Source organism: Calliphora vicina, chromosome 1, assembly GCF_958450345.1.
Source record: "Calliphora vicina chromosome 1, idCalVici1.1, whole genome shotgun sequence".
Taxonomy (NCBI): domain Eukaryota; kingdom Metazoa; phylum Arthropoda; class Insecta; order Diptera; family Calliphoridae; genus Calliphora; species Calliphora vicina.
This window is the reverse complement of record NC_088780.1, coordinates 68,269,842-68,290,199: the sequence shown is the minus strand read 5'-3', so window position 1 is coordinate 68,290,199 and position 20,358 is coordinate 68,269,842. Positions and strand designations below refer to the sequence as shown.

The following is a 20,358-nucleotide window of genomic DNA, read 5'->3' as shown; positions in this document are numbered from 1 at the left end:
TGTTTAAGCTGCTGACATTAACATCGAAAGCCCTAGAATTCGAATATACGAGTTTCGACCGTTAAGAACAATCTAGACTACTCAGATGCATATAGCAGTGTGTATAAATAGTGAGTGCGGTTGCAGTATTGGATGAGTAATTTGAAGCATCGTTAAGTAAAGACATCGACTGCATTGTCAGTGTATACTTGTACATTATAAAGTGTGTGCATTTCTGCGAATTCATAAAGGTGTATAAAAACGCTGAGTGACTGTTGTTGTATATTTGAATAAATAAAGAGTTTTACAAATGTTAAACTGCTAAACTGCTTTTATTTCCAATAAAAAGAATCCGGTTTATTTAAAGGAAATAAACACCAGTTTTTAAAGGTAAAAACGTAACAATATGATTGAAGTGACACAAAAAATTATAGTGTTAACATCAATTTAAAAATACGTGTTTACTTAAAATGCTGAGTACGAGTTTTTTAAAAAAACTATTTTTTGCTTAAAATGTGTTTTAACTAAATAGTATTTTAAACCTCAGAATTGATTTTTTTATAAATATAAGGGTAAGTATATACATTAGAGTGGGTCAATTTGTATGGATAAAAAAAAAATGCACCAAGCGGTTATCAAAATCGTAATCTACGATGAATTCTAAGAATGTTTACCGAAGAAACCATGCGTCTAAAATCAAAACCGAGCTTCCCATTTTTAACGCGAAAATTTTCCTTTCGTATTTTATATTTTTGTTTAAATGTACTAACATTTTATTGAGCCTTTTAAAAAACTTGACTATGTTTGGGCTTTTTCGAAAGGAAAGACAAAAAAGATGAATCTTTGCAAATGGAGAATATTAACAATTGAGGATGGTTACAAAATCTCATATTGTGGTTGTGCGAGAACCTAAAACCGATCTTTTGGGTCACAGTAATCCAATTTTAATAAAATTTCCAACGACTATAGAGGAGGTCTTGCTGAGCTCAAGTTTTAAATTTGGACTTTCAACGATAAGGTAGGGCGGAGATTCAAGAGCCCAAATTGGGGTGTCTCGGGTATTACAAATTAAAAATGATGAATGAACATTTTTGTTCTAAATCCGATTTGAATTATTTGTATATATGTAGAATCTACTAGAAGAGAACAAAAAAAAAAACATTACTATAACTGTATTTTATATTTTATAATTTACGAGATATTCACCATTGAAAATTAAAATTTTATGTTTTTTACCTATCTTGGTCTGTATTTTTGCAAATATCGGATTCACATCTCTCCCGATTTTGATTAGTATTATAAGGAAAGAATTATTTCAAAATCGATACCAAGTCAAAAGTTATCTGCACTTAAATTAAAAAAAATTAAAAAGTATTTTTTTCGCGATTTTTTTGAGAAAAAAGTACTTATATTAATATTTAGTTATACAGAAAATAAAAACAAAATAAATAATGCATTTATATTTTTCTCAACGGTAACATTTTGGGAAATACTATAGAAGAAAAATAATTTCAATATTTTTATAACTGCGTGGTCAAGAGCCTTCCGAAGACCTATCTTTTATGTAAATTTCAAATTTATGGTAATTTTCTCTAATCGCATAGCTGCTTTCAAAAAATTAAAACCTCTTTTATAAGCCCCAATATGTTCTTAAATATTTTGCAAAGGCATTTTATAGCCCGGATCTCGGTACCGTCAACAGAGTCAAAAATCTAAAAAATACCACTTTTGGGATTTTTTAAACGTTTTTTTGGGAATAGTTGAATTGTCAATAAAATTCAGAAATTTATTTTTCACTTTTGTATTTTGATCAAAAATTTTTATATAAGTGTAAAATGCCACTGCCTTGCCGACTACTGTATTACCAAACATCGGAGATCACTACAAGATGAATATATTTATTGAGTTTTATGTATTTTAAATATGCATTTTTTATGTATTTTATATAATCGAACCTAGCTGTCATAGTGGATAGACGTGTTTTAAATCGCTCTCACAAGGAAATAACATTGTGAATAGAAATACAAAAAAATATACACATCTGCTCAAAATAATAGATACACCAAAATTTATTTTTTAAAAACGAAAAAAAATAATGGTCGATTTTTATTTATAGTTAAAAGGAGAGTAAAAAACAAAAACAAAATATTTCATAATTAATAATAAATATTATAAAGTAAATTAAATTTCTTAAATTTCGAAAGATTTGGTGCTCATAATAATAGATACATTTTTAAAAATTCTTATTAAACAAAAGCTAATAAATTTTATCTTAAAAAAATTAGTTTATTATTAAAGTAAAGCTAGTATCCAGTATATCCACCTTTGTTTTGTAAAACTTTCTCCACTCTTCTGGGCATACTGGATATCAAGTTCTGACACTTCTCCAATGGAATCTCGTACCATATTTTTTGCGTTTTCTCCCATAAATCGTCTTTATTTTTGAAAACTTCCTTCGAAAGCCTTATCTTTAATTCACTCCACAAGTTTTCTATTGGGTTTAAATCAGGGGATTGGCTGGGCCAGCTTAAAACAGGTACGTTATTCTCCAAGAACCAGTTTTTAACTAATCTTGAACTATGTTTTGGGTCGTTGTCCTGCTGGAATGTCCATATTAATGGCATATTTTCCGATGCATATGGAAGCATTACGTTTTCCAATATGTCTCTATACCCACTAGCATTCATGGTATCTTCTATTCGGAATATCGGACCAACACCATTCCATGAAAAGCAACCCCAAACCATTATGTTTCCCCCGCCATGTTTTACCGTCTTTTTTGTAAATTTAACGTGGAATTCTTTTCCTTTTGGTCGGCGTACATTTCTTTGGCAGTCGTTTCCAAACAAATTTATTTTTGTTTCGTCGCTCCATAAAATATTTCTCCATTTTTTTTCGCCTTCACACCCGGACCATTGTAAGTGCTCTTTAGCAAATTCTAATCTTGTCTTGATATTTTTTTGGCGCATTAGTGGCACTTTTCTGGCAATTCTTCCCGGCAATTTAGCGTGTAAAAGACGACGACGAACTGTTTGTGGACTGATTTCGTTACATAGCTCCGCAGAAATAGCTTTCGATGATATGAAAGGGTCTTTTTTAACCATAAGGACGATCCGCCTATCTGTTTCTGGACTGGTTTTCTTTGGTCTACCGCGAGTTTCTCTTTTTTGTTTTTTAGATAAAGCATTTTGGACAAAATGTAAAGATCTTCCTACGCTCTTTGCTATTTCCCGTAATGATTTTCCTTGATTTCTCATCGTTTGAACAATTTTTTTCTCATCTTCGGTACAATGATGATTTCGTCCCATTTTCTTCAAAAGAGTCCTATTTTTTATAAAATTGTTGCTAAAATTTAAATTATACTTACTGTTTCACGTAAATAGGAACAAAAAATTGCACAAAAAAAAAATTGTATATAAACAAATTACAAATTACTGATGTGTATCTATTTTTATGAGCAAATAATTTTTTGTAATTCAAATAAATTCGTTTTTAAAAATCAACATGAAAGCAAATAGTTGCCAGATTTTTGACTGACATGACATTGCCAGATAGAAATTTTAATAATATGATGTATTCTTAACGCTTGCGAGGAAATTTTCAATGTTACCGCCATTTAAATTTTTTCCAATTAGGTGTATCTATTATTTTGAGCAGATGTGTATATATACAAATATAAGTAACAGCGAATGGACGCTAATCAAATACTTAGTAATATATTTAAAATTAATTTTTACATCCAAAAATAAATTGTCGTTTGTTAAGTATTAAGAATCACAAAAAAAACCCAAAGCAAAAAGTATTACAAAAAAACACCAACATAAATAAAATAAATATAAATTACAACTGTTTATTAATTACGCGAAATGACACTTTTAATTTAATAATATTATTAAATAAAAAAAAATAAAAAAAAAGAACTAAAAGACAAATAATTTAAAATTCTATATTTTTTTTTCTTTGAACCTTGTGCATTAACTATTAAATATAGATCAGTGATGTTCATGCCATACAACAATTGTTCAAAAAATTTACACACATTTATTATGCTCTTTTAAAGAGAATAACAAATGTCTCATTTTTTCAGAAATTCAATAAGCATTGTTGTTGGTTGGTTTTTGGACGAAGCATAGCAAACGCACGCGTTTCAATTACAATTGAACACAAAACAACAAAGTTAAAAATAAATCAAAAATTTGAGAGAATTTCGGCCGTATAATGTATATTCTTTCATTTCCTTAAAATTTAAATTACATTCATTTAATAAATTGGTTATATCTGGCAAAAATTCTAATTCTAAACATTCTTTATTTTGTTCTTATTTTAAGTGTTTGACATTATGTTTGCTGGGTAGCTCTCTCACCGATACATCTTCATTTTTATTTTTGAACATCACTGATATAGATCAAGAGTGTTAGCTAAAGTATTTACAACTACTCTTTAATGAGTCTCTTTAACGAAAACAGTGAGCGAAGGTTAAGTGTAAACGGCAGAAATGCATACATTACAGTTAATGCAGATGAAAATATATAAACAAAACAAACAGAAGAATAGATGACAGCTTGTTTTTAACCGCCAAGCCTGTTAACCGTGCTCGTTCTTGTTCCCCCGCATTGTCAACAACTAATGATTGTCAAACGAAAGAAAACCCAATAGCTGTTAATCTGGAGTTACCAAAAAATACAAATATTTTATTTACGCCTGAAAGTATGCTAGCAATATTAGCTTCAGAAACGAAATCCACCACACCGACTACAATTAAAATTAACCCATTAAGTGGCGCTATACCCAAGATTAGCCAACCATTATATAAAGATAATAAATCCCAAATACAGGTTGGAATGGACCGATATGTTACAGTATTAAAACGGGCACGAAGTCCCAAGTCTTCGAAAGCGGCACCCTTGGCTAAATTATATAAGGATAGTGAACCTGCTAGACTAAACAATGAAAATCGTTTTTCTATTCTGGAATGTGAAACAGATGAACCAGTAAATAAAATTAAGGCTGACTTCCAAAATGCTAGTTGCTTTGTATTTGGACAAAGTATACTGTTTCATAATGCCGGCATACAAAATGCTTACTGTTTATACTATTTCAAAATGCCGAAAATTAGTATTTTGAACGCAGTAAAAAAGCAATCACGCATCGGTTTTATAGTTGATGCTTTCTTTGACAATTTTTTATTTACGCACACAAATAAAAAAGAAAAGTATATAGAAAATGGCCGACTCACAAATGGAAGTAATATTATATTTTTTGGATAAAAAAACTTAATAAACACCAACGGTCTAATTCATAATAAAATCTTATTATAGATTTAAAGCACAAATTTGTTAACAAACACTTTCAGTCTTATGCAAAAAAACTTACAACATGCTTACTAACCGTTGTTAAGCTAAATTCGATAAAAGTATATCCAAAAACGAAATTTAGCTTAAAACACCTGTAGTAAACCATTGTTAAATATATGAAATTTAATAATGGTTCAATCCTACTTTAAACCTATTTTAAGGAATTCTTTTTACTTTTTATCCAAAAAAAGAGGATTTTAAAGATAAATTTGGAATAACAGACGATTGCTAAACACAATTTCCACTCCGCTGGCGAATAAGTTCCATTTTAATAGTATATGATTTTGTTTGATATTCCTCCGGCAGAGGTTCACAAGTGAGTTTGATTGGCATTTTTGTCATTTTCTTTTAACCTGCAACGCTATATAGTAATAAAATGTGTAAACATTGTGGAAGAAGGTCCACACAATCTAATATACCCACTCCGGAATTATAATTGTGTGTTTCCACATAGAAATTCATTAAATTTTGTTAAAATTTAACAAAATGTCAATAAAAATAAATTAATAAAATAAATTATATAAAAGTGATGTTTATTTTATCACAGAATATTCGTCATTCGAATACTTTTAATAATAATTGAAATAAACTATATAAAAAGTTTATATATTAATACATAACTTGCGGGGAGTTACATAACACCAAGGTTGCCAACTCTTCAGCTCAGAAAATGGCTAGATTTTGAATTAAAAATGGCTAGAAATGGCTAAAATCCAAAAATAACTGAATACAAATTCATAAATATTACATTACTTGCCCCCATTACCACGAAGTCTGTTTATGTGTTAACTAATAGTTACACTGACAGTTTTCAAAAATAATTTTTACCGACTTCGTGTTAATGGGGTTTAGCAGATTAACCCCCATTTTCTCAATCTCCGGTTATCGTTTTTCGTAACGATATACTTCTAATTAATAGAATTTTTATATGAGAACTGTCAGTATATCGTCTCTATAAAAAATAACCAGAGATTGAGAAAATGGGGATAAAGATTGTAATATCAATATTTTTTTTCCTTTTTGATAAATTAAACGAATTTCTGGACACTTACATTCAAAATCGGATCCATTGAAGAAATGCAAAATTGGTTTTTGAATATGCCTGATGTGTTAGCTTTGGAAACAAGTTCGAAGCCTGTTTTCATAAAATCAATAATATTCTCATCAAATCATCAATAGACGAATTTGTTTAAAAAGTTTCTTTGTCATTTGATAAAAAATACTGTTTTATTTTTAAAAAATTCTAAAAATGTTTGAGAAAACTATAAAATAAAATTGGCTAAGACAAAATAAAATGGCTAGATCTTCCGGCTAGATTAAATCTAGCCATTTTTTTATGGCTGAATGAAAATAAAATCGCTAGATCTAGCCGGAAAATGGCTAAATTGGCAACCTTGCATAACACATCCCAATGTAACAAATCCAAAGATGATCCTAAAATAAAAAAATGCAGCAATTGCGGAGGTAACCACACAGCAAACTACAGGGGTTTTCCAGTCTACTCAATTGTTAAAAAATCACAAAGCCAGAAACCGAAGATTTTCCCCGCTCAGCCATTAAAAAACATCATTTTGAACTACCCCCCGTTGCAACAGACATACGACAACAAAGAAACATATGCAAATGTACTAAGAAACAACCAAACTCAGACGCAAGTCCGTCAACCACAAAACCAAAATATGAACCCAGAGGTAAGAGAGCAAACGCCAATTTTCAATTTTACCAGACTAGAATCTACAATAGAAACTCTTGTACAATCGGTAAATAACATTACAAACTCAATGAGTAACATGATGCAAGAAATGCTTAAGATGCAATCAATGTTATTGCAGGCTGTGCTTAACAGACCATGAACTGCCTAAGAATATGTTTTTGGAACGCTAATGGCATTCGCCAACATAACAAGTAAGAGTACTATATTCGGCCGTGCCGAATCTAAAATGCCCTCCACCTAAATATGATGGTATAACAATTGAAATAATATAACAATAGTTAGAAAGACTAGTTTACGCAGAAGATATTTTATTTCAAATGTACAAAAATTTTTATCTAATTCAACTATTTATAACTGAAATTCCTATTAGAACGTATGAAATTTAACAATTTATATATGTACTTATTAATTAGTTAATACGTTTGAATTAACACTTTTCCCTTTTAACCTCAAGTGAAGAAACAGAGTATAAAAAAGGATATACAAATATATTTAGACAAATTTCAAAATATTTGGTTGTGGGACTTATATGGGAGCTATGACTTATTATGATTCGATTGTCATAAAATATTTTAAAGTGATTTTTATGTATTTATATGGGAGCTGTGGCCAATTATGGACCGATCTGCACAAAATTCAGTATTATGATTTTTGAAAATAAATTACTGATCTGTGTACTATTTTGGTTCAATATATGGATGGTATGACCTATTATGGTCCTAAGTATCTAAGGGCTATTTTTTTAGAATTTCATATAAACAATTTCATATTAACAAGAGTGGATCTTATATGGGAGCTATGCCGAATTATGGACCAATATTTAAAAAATTTTGTAGTACGATTCTTGGATACAAATTACAGATCGGTGTAAAATTTTGATTCAGTACAGATTTTTTTGGATATTTGTGCATGTTAATGTGTCTTCCTGAAGTGGTTCTTATATGGAGGCTATGACCAATTATGGGCCTATCATCATAAAATTTGGTACATCGATTTTTGTATATATTGAATAAATTTGTTTCGAATTTCAACCTGGTAACTATATTTGTAAGAAATTTATGAGGATTTTAGTGACTTTCGGGAGTGGACCTTATATGGGAGCTATGGTTAAATATGGACCGATATTCACAAAATCCAGAAGTATGATTACTGAATACAAATTACTGATCCCATTTTTTCGGAAATGGGCCTTATAGGGGAGCTATGACCAATTATCGGTCAATCTGCATAAAATTTGGTACGGTGATTTCTATATATATGAGTATTATTTTTGCCAGATTTTAGCATGATAAGGGTATTTATAAGAGATTTATGAGTACTTAACTGATTTTCGGAAGTGGACCTTATATGGGAGCTATGGTCAAATATGGACCGATATTCACAAAATCTTGTAGCATAATTTCTAAATATAAATTACGGATCTGTGTAAAATTTGGTTTTGATATTGATATTTTTTATATATTTATGTAGGTTATTGTGTTTTTCGGAAGTGGTCCTTATATGGGAACTATAAGGAGAAATCTTGAACCGATTCTTATAATTTTCACCAGAGTTACTCCTTTTATCATAAAAGTAACGAGTGCAAAATTTTATGATATTAGCTGCTATATATTTGCACAAATAATAAAAACTATATTAAAATTATCAAGTTTATTTTTAGGTTGTCTCACATTTTAGTTCATAACTCTGGTTCCACTGAACCGATTTTGTTGATTTTCAATACCAAACTGCTTAGGAGAACAATAAAAATTTTTTTTGCAAGTCTACCAATTTTGTTTGCATATTTTGGCTCAAACTTATTTATACCCTCATTCACCACTTATGGTGGTGGAGGGTATAAAAACGAACTCGAGTATTTTCTTAAAAGTCATGAAGTTGATATAATGTTTGTTTCGGAAACCCATTTGACGTCTAGATTACTGAAACATTTTTACGAATCACTAGGACCCCGATTCCTGCTAATTATACTCACTGGGGATCAAGACTTGTAACCACGAAAGGTCGCGCTTTGTTTAATACAATTTCTAAATTGAATTTGAATGTGCTGTCGAGCGGAGAACCAACATACTGGCCTACTGACCCAAGCAAAATACCCGATGTCATTGATTTTGCAGTTACAAAAAATTTACCAATGGAACTAATGCAGGTTAAATCTTCATTAGAATTATCCTCGGTATCCCCGACTGGTCACTTTGCAATATCAAGCACGAAAATAAATTGGTTGAAATATAGAAAATATATTAGCACATACAGTACAGAAAATATATCGCTAAAACACCAGAAGATATCGATATCTCACTCAAAAATTTTGAACAAAACTTAAAACTTGCTGTTGAACACGCCACTCAAATAACCGAACAAATAAGATACAATAGACTCTATTCTGCAGACATTGAACAGTTATTAGCTGAAAAAAGAAGAGTTCGTCGAAAGTGGCAACTCTACAGATCCCCTCAACTTAAAACGGAGCTTAGAAAATGTCGCAAACGCCTCAGTATGCTTCTTCACAAACGCAAAACTGACTCAATTAATAAATATCTGGAGAACTTAGATGCCACCCAGTACTCAAATTACTCTCTATGGCGAGCTACAAAAAAATTTAAAAGACCTGTTATGAGCAGACCTCCTCTACGTAATTCTAGTGAAGGCTGGGCGAGAAACGATACTGAAAAAGGAAACCTGTTAGTCATCTAAAGAATGTATTTTCCCCAAACGAGTCAAACGATGTAATAGAGTTACCACCTACTTTACCCCATATTACTGCAGCTGAACCACTTCGTTTTGAGATTTCAGAGATTGACAAGGCTATTGTTGATTTAAACTCCAAAAAATCACCTGGTATTGATAAAATCAGTAACAAGATGCTCCTCGAGCTACCCCAAATTGCATTAAGAATAATCCTATTTATTTTTAATGCTATATTACGCCTTGAATATTATCCACCAGAATGGAAGGTTTCTTTAGTTACAATGATACCTAAGCCGGGAAAAGATCACAGTAAAGTAGAATCATATAGACCCATTAGCCTATTGTCAAATATATCAAAGCTATTCGAAAAACTGTTAATGCACAAGTTAAAGCCGATAGTGAATCATTTTGATTATATTCCAACTCATCAATTCGGATTTCGAGAAAAACATAACAAAATAGAACAAACTCACAGGTTGGTAGAAATCATATCCAAGACATTTGAAGAAAAAAAATATTGTTCTGCACTCTTCATCGACGTTTCGCAAGCCTTCGACAAAGTATGGCCGTTGGTGTTTATTAAGTTTTTTTATCCAAAAAATATAATATTACTTCCATTTGTGAGTCGGCCATTTTCTATATACTTTTCTTGTCAAAGCATCAACTATTAGACCGATGCGTGATTGCTTTTTTACTGCGTTCAAAATACTAATTTTCGGCATTTTGAAATAGTATACACAGTAAGCATTTTGTATGCTGGCATTATGAAACAGTATACTTGTCCAAATACAAAGCAACTAGCATTTTGGAAGTCAGCCTTAATTTTATTTACTGGTTCATCTGTTTCACATTCCAGAATAGAAAAACGATTTTCATTGTTTAGTCTAGCAGGTTCACTATCCTTATATATAATTTAGCCAAGGGTGCCGCTTTCGAAGACTTGGGACTTCGTGCCCGTTTTAATACTGTAACATATCGGTCCATTCCAACCTGTATTTGGGATTTATTATCTTTATATAATGGTTGACTAATCTTGGGTATAGCGCCACTTAATGGGTTAATTTTAATTGTAGTCGGTGTGGTGGATTTCGTTTCTGAAGCTGATATTGCTAGCATACTTTCAGGCGTAAATAAAATATTTATATTTTTTGGTAACTCCAGATTAACAGCTATTGGGGTTTCTTTCGTTTGACAATCATTAGTTGTTGACAATGCGGGGGAACAAGAACGAGCACGGTTAACAGGCTTGGCGGTTAAAAACAAACTGTCATCTATTCTTCTGTTTGTTTTGTTTATATTTTTTTCATCTGCATTAACTGTAATGTATGCATTTCTGCCGTTTACACTTAACCTTCGCTCACTGTTTTCGTTAAAGAGACTCATTAAAGAGTAGTTGTAAATACTTTAGCTAACACTCTTGATATATATTTAATAGTTAATGCACAAGGTTCAAAGAAAAAATAAATAAAGAATTTTCACTTATTTATCTTTTAGTTCTTTTTTTTTATTTTATAATATTATTAAATTAAAAGTGTCCTTTCGCGTAATTAATAAACAGTTGTAATTTATATTTATTTTATTTATGTTGTTGTTTTTTTTTGTAATACTTTTTGCTTTGGGTTTTTTTTTGTGATTGTTAATATTTGCATTAACAAAACGACAATTTATTTTTGGATGTAAAAATTTATTTTAAATATATTACTAAGTATTTGATTAGCGTCCATTCGCTGTTATTTATCTTTGTATATGGGGCATTTCACGTCAAGTGAACCAACTTTTGAAATCGATGTCTTCCTATCGCGATGAAATTTGCACCAATGTTAGTTCTATTGGATAGTAATTAGGACACCATTTTTCAACAAGATCGGTCAAGAACTCTCTGAGTTATAGGAGGTCAAAATTTGACATTTTGGCCAAACAGGTGTTTTTTTTATCCATATAACTTATTACCTATTGTTCTTAGCAAAATTTGACATTTTGGCCAAACAGGTGTTTTTTTTATCCATATAACTTATTACCTATTGTTCTTAGCAAAATGTGTCCCAAATAGTTTAGATAGCTATTTATGCAATCTTTCGAAAAAAAAATTTAATAAAATATTTTTGATTTTTTTTTTTAAATCAAAAATATTTTTGACTTTTTTTTTCAAAATGGGCCCTTTTTATTTTTTTTTTTTATTTTTTTTAAGAAAGCTTAGGTCTTTTCCTAAGCGACCTATATGGTCGCTTAGTGGGATGCGAGTGGGATATCTATCAAAAAAAATATTTTGTAACTCAAGATTTAAAATTTTTGAATTTTTTTGCAAAATCAAAAACTTTGTTGACTTTTTTTAAAAAAATGGACCCATTTTTTAATTTTTTTTTTGCTCAGAAGAAAGCTTATGTGTTTTCCTTTAACACCCTTTTTGTCGCTTAGTGGGATGCGAGTGGGATATCTATAAAAAAATGTTTTGTAACTCAAGACATACAATTTTTTACTTTTTTTTGAAAAATCAAAAACCTTTTTGACTTTTTTTTTCCAAAATGGACTCTTTTTTTATTAATTTTTTTTTCTCAAAAGAAAGCTTAGGTCTTTTCCTTTAAAACCTTTTTGGTCGCTTAGTGGGATGCGAGTGGGATATCTATCAAAATAAATGTTTTGTAACTCAAGACAAATGTTTTTAAATTGATTTTTTTCATATTTGTGTGTAAGTGTTTCTAAAACCTTAAAAATAAAAACCACAACAACTGACCGATAATAGCCACTGGAGTTGCACCCCTAGTTGAGGCCGACCGCTATTAATTTTCCAACCCCAAAATTTGTCTGAGTTTTGTATCTTGCGGCTTTTTTAGTCAATCCTAGAGGTAGTTTTCAGCGCACGTGATTTTCATTGTTAAAATATCAGGTGCCCCAGAAACAAATTTTTGGAATCAAGTGGAAATATTTTATGGCCCTTCTCCGAAGTACCAGTTTATTTATTATTTTATGACATTTGACTTTAAGAAGTGGGTGGAGAGGTAGAAGTTGACAGGTAGGTTATTTATATGGTGGTTTATTTTTATTATTATTTGTAACATTTGGTTAAACTAGGTACTTTAGTATGTAAGCTCTTCTTGACCCTAATAAAAGATTTTAGACTCATTCATTAAAACGTACTACCTATATGATCTTAAAAAACTATTTATTGTCATTCTGAAGACATACGGAAATCAGTTTTTTAGAAACAGCGTTAAAGTTAAGACGTGTGTTATTTACATAAATACTTACAAAATTCAAAATGTCTACGACTTCTAAAAAGGCTAAGGTTGAAAATGAAATTTATTCGTATTTTTGTTTTAATCCCTTTAACAAAATGAAGCACAGATCATCAGATATGCGAAATATTTCCGACGGCTTATTAAAAAAATTCCCTACGCTGTCAAAACGATTGAAAATTTGTGGATCATGCAGGAAAGAGCTCGGAAAGTTGAACGAATTACCGAATTTGAATAGTAATGAGCCTTGCGTTGAAGTTATTCCAGATGAAGACAAAAGTAATTCCGAGAATGAAGACAGAACTGTTGATGATGATGGTTATTCTAACTTTTCAAATTCAACGAATGAGTGTCGAAACCAATACCATAAGGATGCAGTAGAAGTTCTTGAACAAATAAAAGAGAAATACAAAACGTCACAGAGTGAAGCTGAAAGAATTCAACTTCTCACGCTTGCTCCAAGAACATGGAGTTCTGCAAAAACAATGACTGAGTTTGGAACGTCTCAACGAAAAGCAAGAATTGCTAAACAATTGGTTGCTGAGCATGGGATTCTCACACTCCCAAACAAAAAGAAGGGAAAAACTTTGGAGTGCGATACTAAATCTCTAATAACTCAGTTTTATCAGCGAGATGATATGAGTCGCCTGATGCCAGGGATGAAAGACTGGATGTCTGTACGAATCGATGGCAAGAAAGTTCAAATGCAGAAGAGAATGGTTCTCTGTAACCTGAATGAATTATTCGAAACATTTCAATCTGAATACGAGGATGTCAAAATTGGATTCACAAAATTTACACAACTGAGGCCAAAACATTGCGTTTTGGCAGGAAGCAGCGGAACTCACACAGTATGTGTTTGTATTTACCATGAAAATGTTAAATTGATGTTGAAGGAAATCAACTTAAATTACTTAAAAGATGATTCATCAGAAGATTTACACCATTACCGCGATTGCCTTAAATTGACTATGTGCCCTAATGCTACAACTTCTTGCCACTTAGGTGAATGTTCGAATTGCCCGGAAACCACATCCATCAAAGAAAATTTAATCAACTCTTTTGATCGAGAATGTATTGAGGAGTTAAAATTTGAATCTTGACTTCAGACTGAAAGATGCACACTGAAAACCATAAGTTTAAATGTGGATGATTTTGTGGAAGAACTGTGTAGAGGATTGCTAAATTTGAGAACCCATGACTTTTTAGTCAAAGAGCAGTGGTCATTCTTCAAGGACTTGAAAACACATTTGAAGTCTGGTGAATTCATTATTTCATTTGATTTCGCAGAGAACTATAAATATGTTCTTCAGGATTCCATACAAGCATTCCACTTCAATAACGACCAAGCAGCTATATTCACAGTAGTTATTTACTACATGAAAGAAGAAAACCTGGAACACAAAAGTATGGCAATCATATCCGACGATTTAAAACATGACACCGTTGCAGTTTATGAGTACCAGAAGATAATACTAAATTATCTAAAATCAAAATTTACAGTAGAAAAGGTATACTACGTTTCGGATGGAGCTCGTCAGCTTACAGCTCATGAAAAAGATTTTGGAATGCCAGCTGAGTGGCATTTTCATCCTACTGCTCATGGTAAAGGAGCATGTGATGGTATTGGAGCAAACCTCAAAAGAAATGCAGCGAAGTATAGCCTCCAGTGCTCTCATCAAGATCGCATCTTAGATGCGACTGCTTTATTCCATTGGGCAAAGAATTATTGTAAAGAAACTAAAATAGTTTTTAGTAGCAAAGAGGATCATGAGGAAACATTGAAAACACTAAAGAGCAGATTCGATGCTGCGGTAACAATCGATAGCACTGCTCAATACCATGCTTTCATACCGCTTGTCGATGGAAGACTCAAATTAAAAAAGTTTTCTGCATCTACTCAAAGCGATTTCTTTCCAAAGCCAAAAAAGAAGCCAGCAGCGAAATCAGTAGCTGAATCTAATAACGCCAAGAAAGGATTGACAAAAAAAAAGCAGCTAATAAAGGTGACAAATAAGGAGGATAAAAGTATGGATATTTGAAAATTTAAAAACTTCATAAATTAAGTGTAAAAATAGTTATTATATAAATTGATCTATTGTGATTAAGATTAAATTTTACTAAATTATTCATCTTTTTATTATTATTATTATATATTAAATTAATTATTATTACAAATAAATAACAAAATTAAATTATTCAACATTTCCATAGAAAAAAAGTGATTTTTATTCCTGAGGTTAACATATTATGGGTATTACAGTATCGGGGCTATGAAATTTTAGTTGGGTTTGTTACATACCATCGGAAAGGCTAATGTGTCTAGTTTCTCTGCGTAAGTTTAATTTTTAAGGTTTACACACAAATATGAAAAAAATTAAAATAGTGCAAATTTAAAAACCTTTGTCTTGAGTTACAAAACATTTATTTTGATAGATATCCCACTCGCATCCCACTAAGCGACCAAAAAGGTTTTAAAGGAAAAGACCTAAGCTTTCTTTTGAGAAAAAAAAATTAATAAAAAAAGAGTCCATTTTGGAAAAAAAAGTCAAAAAGGTTTTTGATTTTTAAAAAAAAAGTAAAAAATTGTATGTCTTGAGTTACAAAAGGTGTTAAAGGAAAACACATAAGCTTTCTTCTGAGCAAAAAAAAAAAATTAAAAAATGGGTCCATTTTTTTAAAAAAAGTCAACAAAGTTTTTGATTTTGCAAAAAAATTCAAAAATTTTAAATCTTGAGTTACAAAATATTTTTTTTGATAGATATCCCACTCGCATCCCACTAAGCGACCATATAGGTCGCTTAGGAAAAGACCTAAGCTTTCTTAAAAAAAATAAAAAAAAAAAAATAAAAAGGGCCCATTTTGAAAAAAAAAGTCAAAAATATTTTTGATTTAAAAAAAAAATTCAAAAATATTTTATTAAATTTTTTTAATTTTTTTTTTTCGAAAGATTGCATAAATAGCTATCTAATCTATTTGGGACACATTTTGCTAAGAACAATAGGTAATAAGTTATATGGATAAAAAAAAACACCTGTTTGGCCAAAATGTCAAATTTTGACCTCCTATAACTCAGAGAGTTCTTGACCGATCTTGTTGAAAAATGGTGTCCGAATTACTATCCAATAGAACTAACATTGGTGCAAATTTCATCGCGATAGGAAGACATCGATTTCAAAAGTTGGTTCACTTGACGTGAAATGCCCCATATATATATATTTTTTGTATTTCTATTCACAATGTTATTTCCTTGTGAAAGCGATTTAAAACACGTCTATCCACTATGATTGTATAAAATACATAAAAAATGCATATTTAAAATACATAAAACTCAATAAATATATTCATCTTGTAGTGATCTCCGATGTTTGGTAATACAGTAGTCGGCAAGGCGGTGGCATTTTACACTTATATAAAAATTTTTGATCAAAATACAAAAGTGAAAAATAAATTTCTGAATTTTATTGACAATTCAACTATTCCCAAAAAAACGTTTAAAAAATCCCAAAAGTGGTATTTTTTAGATTTTTGACTCTGTTGACGGTACCGAGATCCGGGCTATAAAATGCCTTTGCAAAATATTTAAGAACATATTGGGGCTTATAAAAGAGGTTTTAATTTTTTGAAAGCAGCTATGCGATTAGAGAAAATTGCCATAAATTTGAAATTTACATAAAAGATAGGTATTCGGAAGGCTCTTGACCACGCAGTTATAAAAATATTGAAATTATTTTTCTTCTATAGTATTTCCCAAAATGTTACCATTGAGAAAAATATAAATGCATTATTTATTTTGTTTTTATTTTCTGTATAACTAAAGATTAATATAAGTACTTTTTTCTCAAAAAAAATCACGAAAAAACTACTTTTTAATTTTTTTTTAATTTAAGTGCACATAACTTTTGACTTGGTATCGATTTTGAAATAATTCTTTCCTTATAATACTAATCAAGTTGTTCTTAATTAAAAAATATATATTTGAAAAACATCGGGAGAGATGTGAATCCGATATTTGCAAAAATACAGACCAAAGTAGGTAAAAAGCATACAATTTTAATTTTCAATGGTGAATATCTCGTAAATTATAAAAGATAAAATACAGTTATAGTTTTTGTAGTTCTCTTCTAGTAGATTCTACATATATACAAATCATTCAAATCGGATTTAGAACAAAAATGTTCATTCAACATTTTTAATTTGTAATATACCCGAGACACCCCAATTTGGGGTCTTGAGTCTCCGCCACACCTCTTCTATAGTCGTTGGAAGTTTTATTAAAATCGGATTATCAGTTTAGAAGTTACAGATTTATTTACATCTTTTTTTTCATTTCCACCACTGTGACCCAAAACCACGATATGAGATTTTTTAAACCATTCTCGGGTGAAGTTTATTGTTAATCTTCTCCATTTGCAAAGATTCATCTTTTCTGTCATTTCGAAAAAGCCCAAACATAGTCAAGTTTCTTAAAAGGCTCAATAAAATGTTAGTATATTTAAACAAAAATATAAAATACGAAAGGAAAATTTTTGCGTTAAAAATGGGAAGCTCGATTTTGATTTTTGACCCATGGTTTCTTCTGCAAAACTTCTTAGAATTCATCTTAGATTACGATTTTGATAACCGCTTTGTCGAGAAAAAAATTTACCCACTCTAATATACATACTATATGTACTTGAGTTTTATAATTAGGAAATTCATACCTTTACTTTTTTTGGAAACACTGTAGATCCTAATGTTAATTGACCTTTTAATACGCGTGTATAGCATTCTTTTTCAAATTCAGATGGCATTCCGAAATGTAGTGTCCGGGTCACATCAGTTGTACCGTCCCTTAAAATACATATACAAAATAAAATTATTTATTTTAACAATTTATATAAAAACTTACAAATACTGGGCTCCAGAATCACATAAATATATTTCTTTATCAGTAATTTGACGATTAGTTTCTTTAGCTGGATGGTAATGAATGACTGATCCATTTGGTCCAGACGAACTAATTGTTGGAAAACTTAAACCCATGAAATGGAGGTTTTTGCTAAATAAAATAAATATAATGTATATGACGGAGGACTGTGTATTAAAATATAATTTATACTGACGATCTAAATTCCTCAAGTTTATCTGCTCCGGAAATTTCATCAACATATTGTTTGTCTGATACCATTTGCTCTAACCATGCAAAATACTGACACAAAGCAACACCATCACGGATATGGCAATTTATAAAGCCTTCCATTTCTGTGCCATTTTTGATCGCTTTGTTAATAGCAATAGGTGTTATCTATAAAAATAAAAAGGGAATCTGAAAATATTGCTACATTGTTTTAAAATATCACACACACCTCTTGATGTCGTTGTTTCTTCGGTATCAATGCAGTAAGATAATAACTTGAACTTGGTGATATCCATACTTTTACAGAATTATTTTTCACCTAAAAAAATTTAATATAAAATACATTTCATAAATTTGTTTATTAACAATGTGATTGATTGATATATTTTTACTTTGAGAATTATCTTCATTATGAAATCTTATTATCAAACGTTTTTAATTGAGGATTTCAAATAATTTCAAACATTATCAAAAATCTTATATAAGAAGCATTTTTATAATTTGTTTAAGTTTTTTTAATGAAATGTGCCATTCAGTGCCATTAGATGTGATGTGGGAATCTCTATCAACTTTTTGTATTTTTTCAATTGTTGGTAAATTTATTCATCACATTCTAAAACTTTCTTTCTTAAGAGACAGACGTGTTTGAACTTGCTCTGAACTTTTGTCGAAATTAAAAGTGTTAAAGATATTTAAAACTAAAAATATATACAATATTTGCCGATTTGAACGCTTAAAGGAAAACAATAAAATAAAATCATTTGTGCACCTATAAACAGTAGCGGTTTACACTCTTGGTAGTAAAGTACCCTTGTTGGTTTGTTAAATATGGTAGGTGTATTATAAATATTATTTACATCAACGCAACAACAAAATGTATTTATTTTAAATTTACATCTCTGTACTACAACTACCATGAAAAAAGGTCTAGTATATAAGCTTGGTAGATTTTTTCATAAATTGTGTGAAAATATTAAAAAATAAAAATGAGTGAAAATACAAATACTAAAATCAAAAGAAAACGTGGCAAAACAAATAATAAAAGATGGACTGATGCCGAAATTAAGCAGTTATTGGAAAGTTATCTGAAAATATTTTAGAAGCCTACAGCTCAAATCTTTTACAGAAAGTTTTTGGAAACAGCCATCATTAGATGCATCTTGGGATATTGTCTGTTGGAAAATAAAAAATCTTAAAGCAAATTATAACAAAGCTGAGAATTGGAGAAAGTCTACAGGTGCTGGCTTGCTTGAAGCCGACGAAGGCGTCACATCAATACAAGGTGGGTAATAGTTTTTAATGTTAATATTTATCGTTAATTAGAATATTATTTCATTTCAGAAAAATTAAGAAAGATGTGTCGGTTATACGACGATTTACACAATATGACAATAAGTCTCTTTTGTTTGTAGATGCCAGAGTTAATGTCCGGTTAAGGAGAAAAAAATTTTGAAAAATGCTGTTTTGTTGTTGGGCAAGATACTTGCGCAACTAATGGTCTAGTGTAGTAGGGGTCTATTTCGGACAAAAAACATCGAAATTCCCATTTTTGTGCGGTTTCAACCAACTTCTGTAACCCTAGAAGATGAATCCGCCGACATACAACCATCATCATCATGTCCTCAACCATTAGCTGTAAACACAGGTGTTACCATAATTGATGAATATGTCGCTATAAACCCACCATCGCACAGTGGGGGATCTGAAAAAAAGTGGAAATAAATCTGTAACTTCTAAACGAATAGCCCGATTTTAATAAAATTTCCCATGGCTATAGAGTAGGTGTTGATAAATTTTAGTTTTGAATTTGGCCTTATAACACCAAGGTGGCCCGAGCCACAACTCGGGTATATCAAATATTAAAAATGATGCCAAATTACTTACTATTATTAATACATGTATTTTTTATTCAAAAAAAATATATTTCAAGAAAATCGGGAAAGAATTGGATCCGTTATTAGCAAAAATAAAATAAAATTTTACTTTTCAAATGCGAATAACTCGTATACTATAACCCCCTTATTCATAATCAATTTTTAATTTTTATTAAAGGTTTATAAAACAGAATTTCCATACAAAATTTGTTTAATAAACCTGTAATAAATTTAAAAATTGATTCTGAATAAGGCCTTAATATATTCATATGGCTAAAGTAATGTTTTTTGTAGATCTCGTCTAGTACATTCCACATATATATAAATCTTTCAAATCGGACATCAAACAAAAATTTGGCATCATTTTTAATTTTTGATATACCCGAGGTGCCCCACT

At 30.4% G+C, this 20,358-nt stretch overlaps 1 protein-coding gene across 2 annotated transcripts in view; it reads right to left on the bottom strand.

Annotated features, from left to right (window-relative positions):
• ApepP (Aminopeptidase P) overlaps positions 1-20,358 on the bottom strand; it is a 230,382-nt gene that overhangs the window by 72,300 nt on the left and 137,724 nt on the right. For both annotated transcript variants that reach the window (XM_065514956.1, XM_065514957.1), the window contains 4 exons: positions 18,317-18,406; positions 18,074-18,255; positions 17,860-18,009; positions 17,672-17,801 (listed from right to left, as the gene is read on the bottom strand). In XM_065514956.1, coding sequence (XP_065371028.1) covers positions 17,672-17,801; positions 17,860-18,009; positions 18,074-18,255; positions 18,317-18,406 — 552 coding nt within the window. The remainder of the gene's footprint in view (positions 1-17,671; positions 17,802-17,859; positions 18,010-18,073; positions 18,256-18,316; positions 18,407-20,358) is intronic.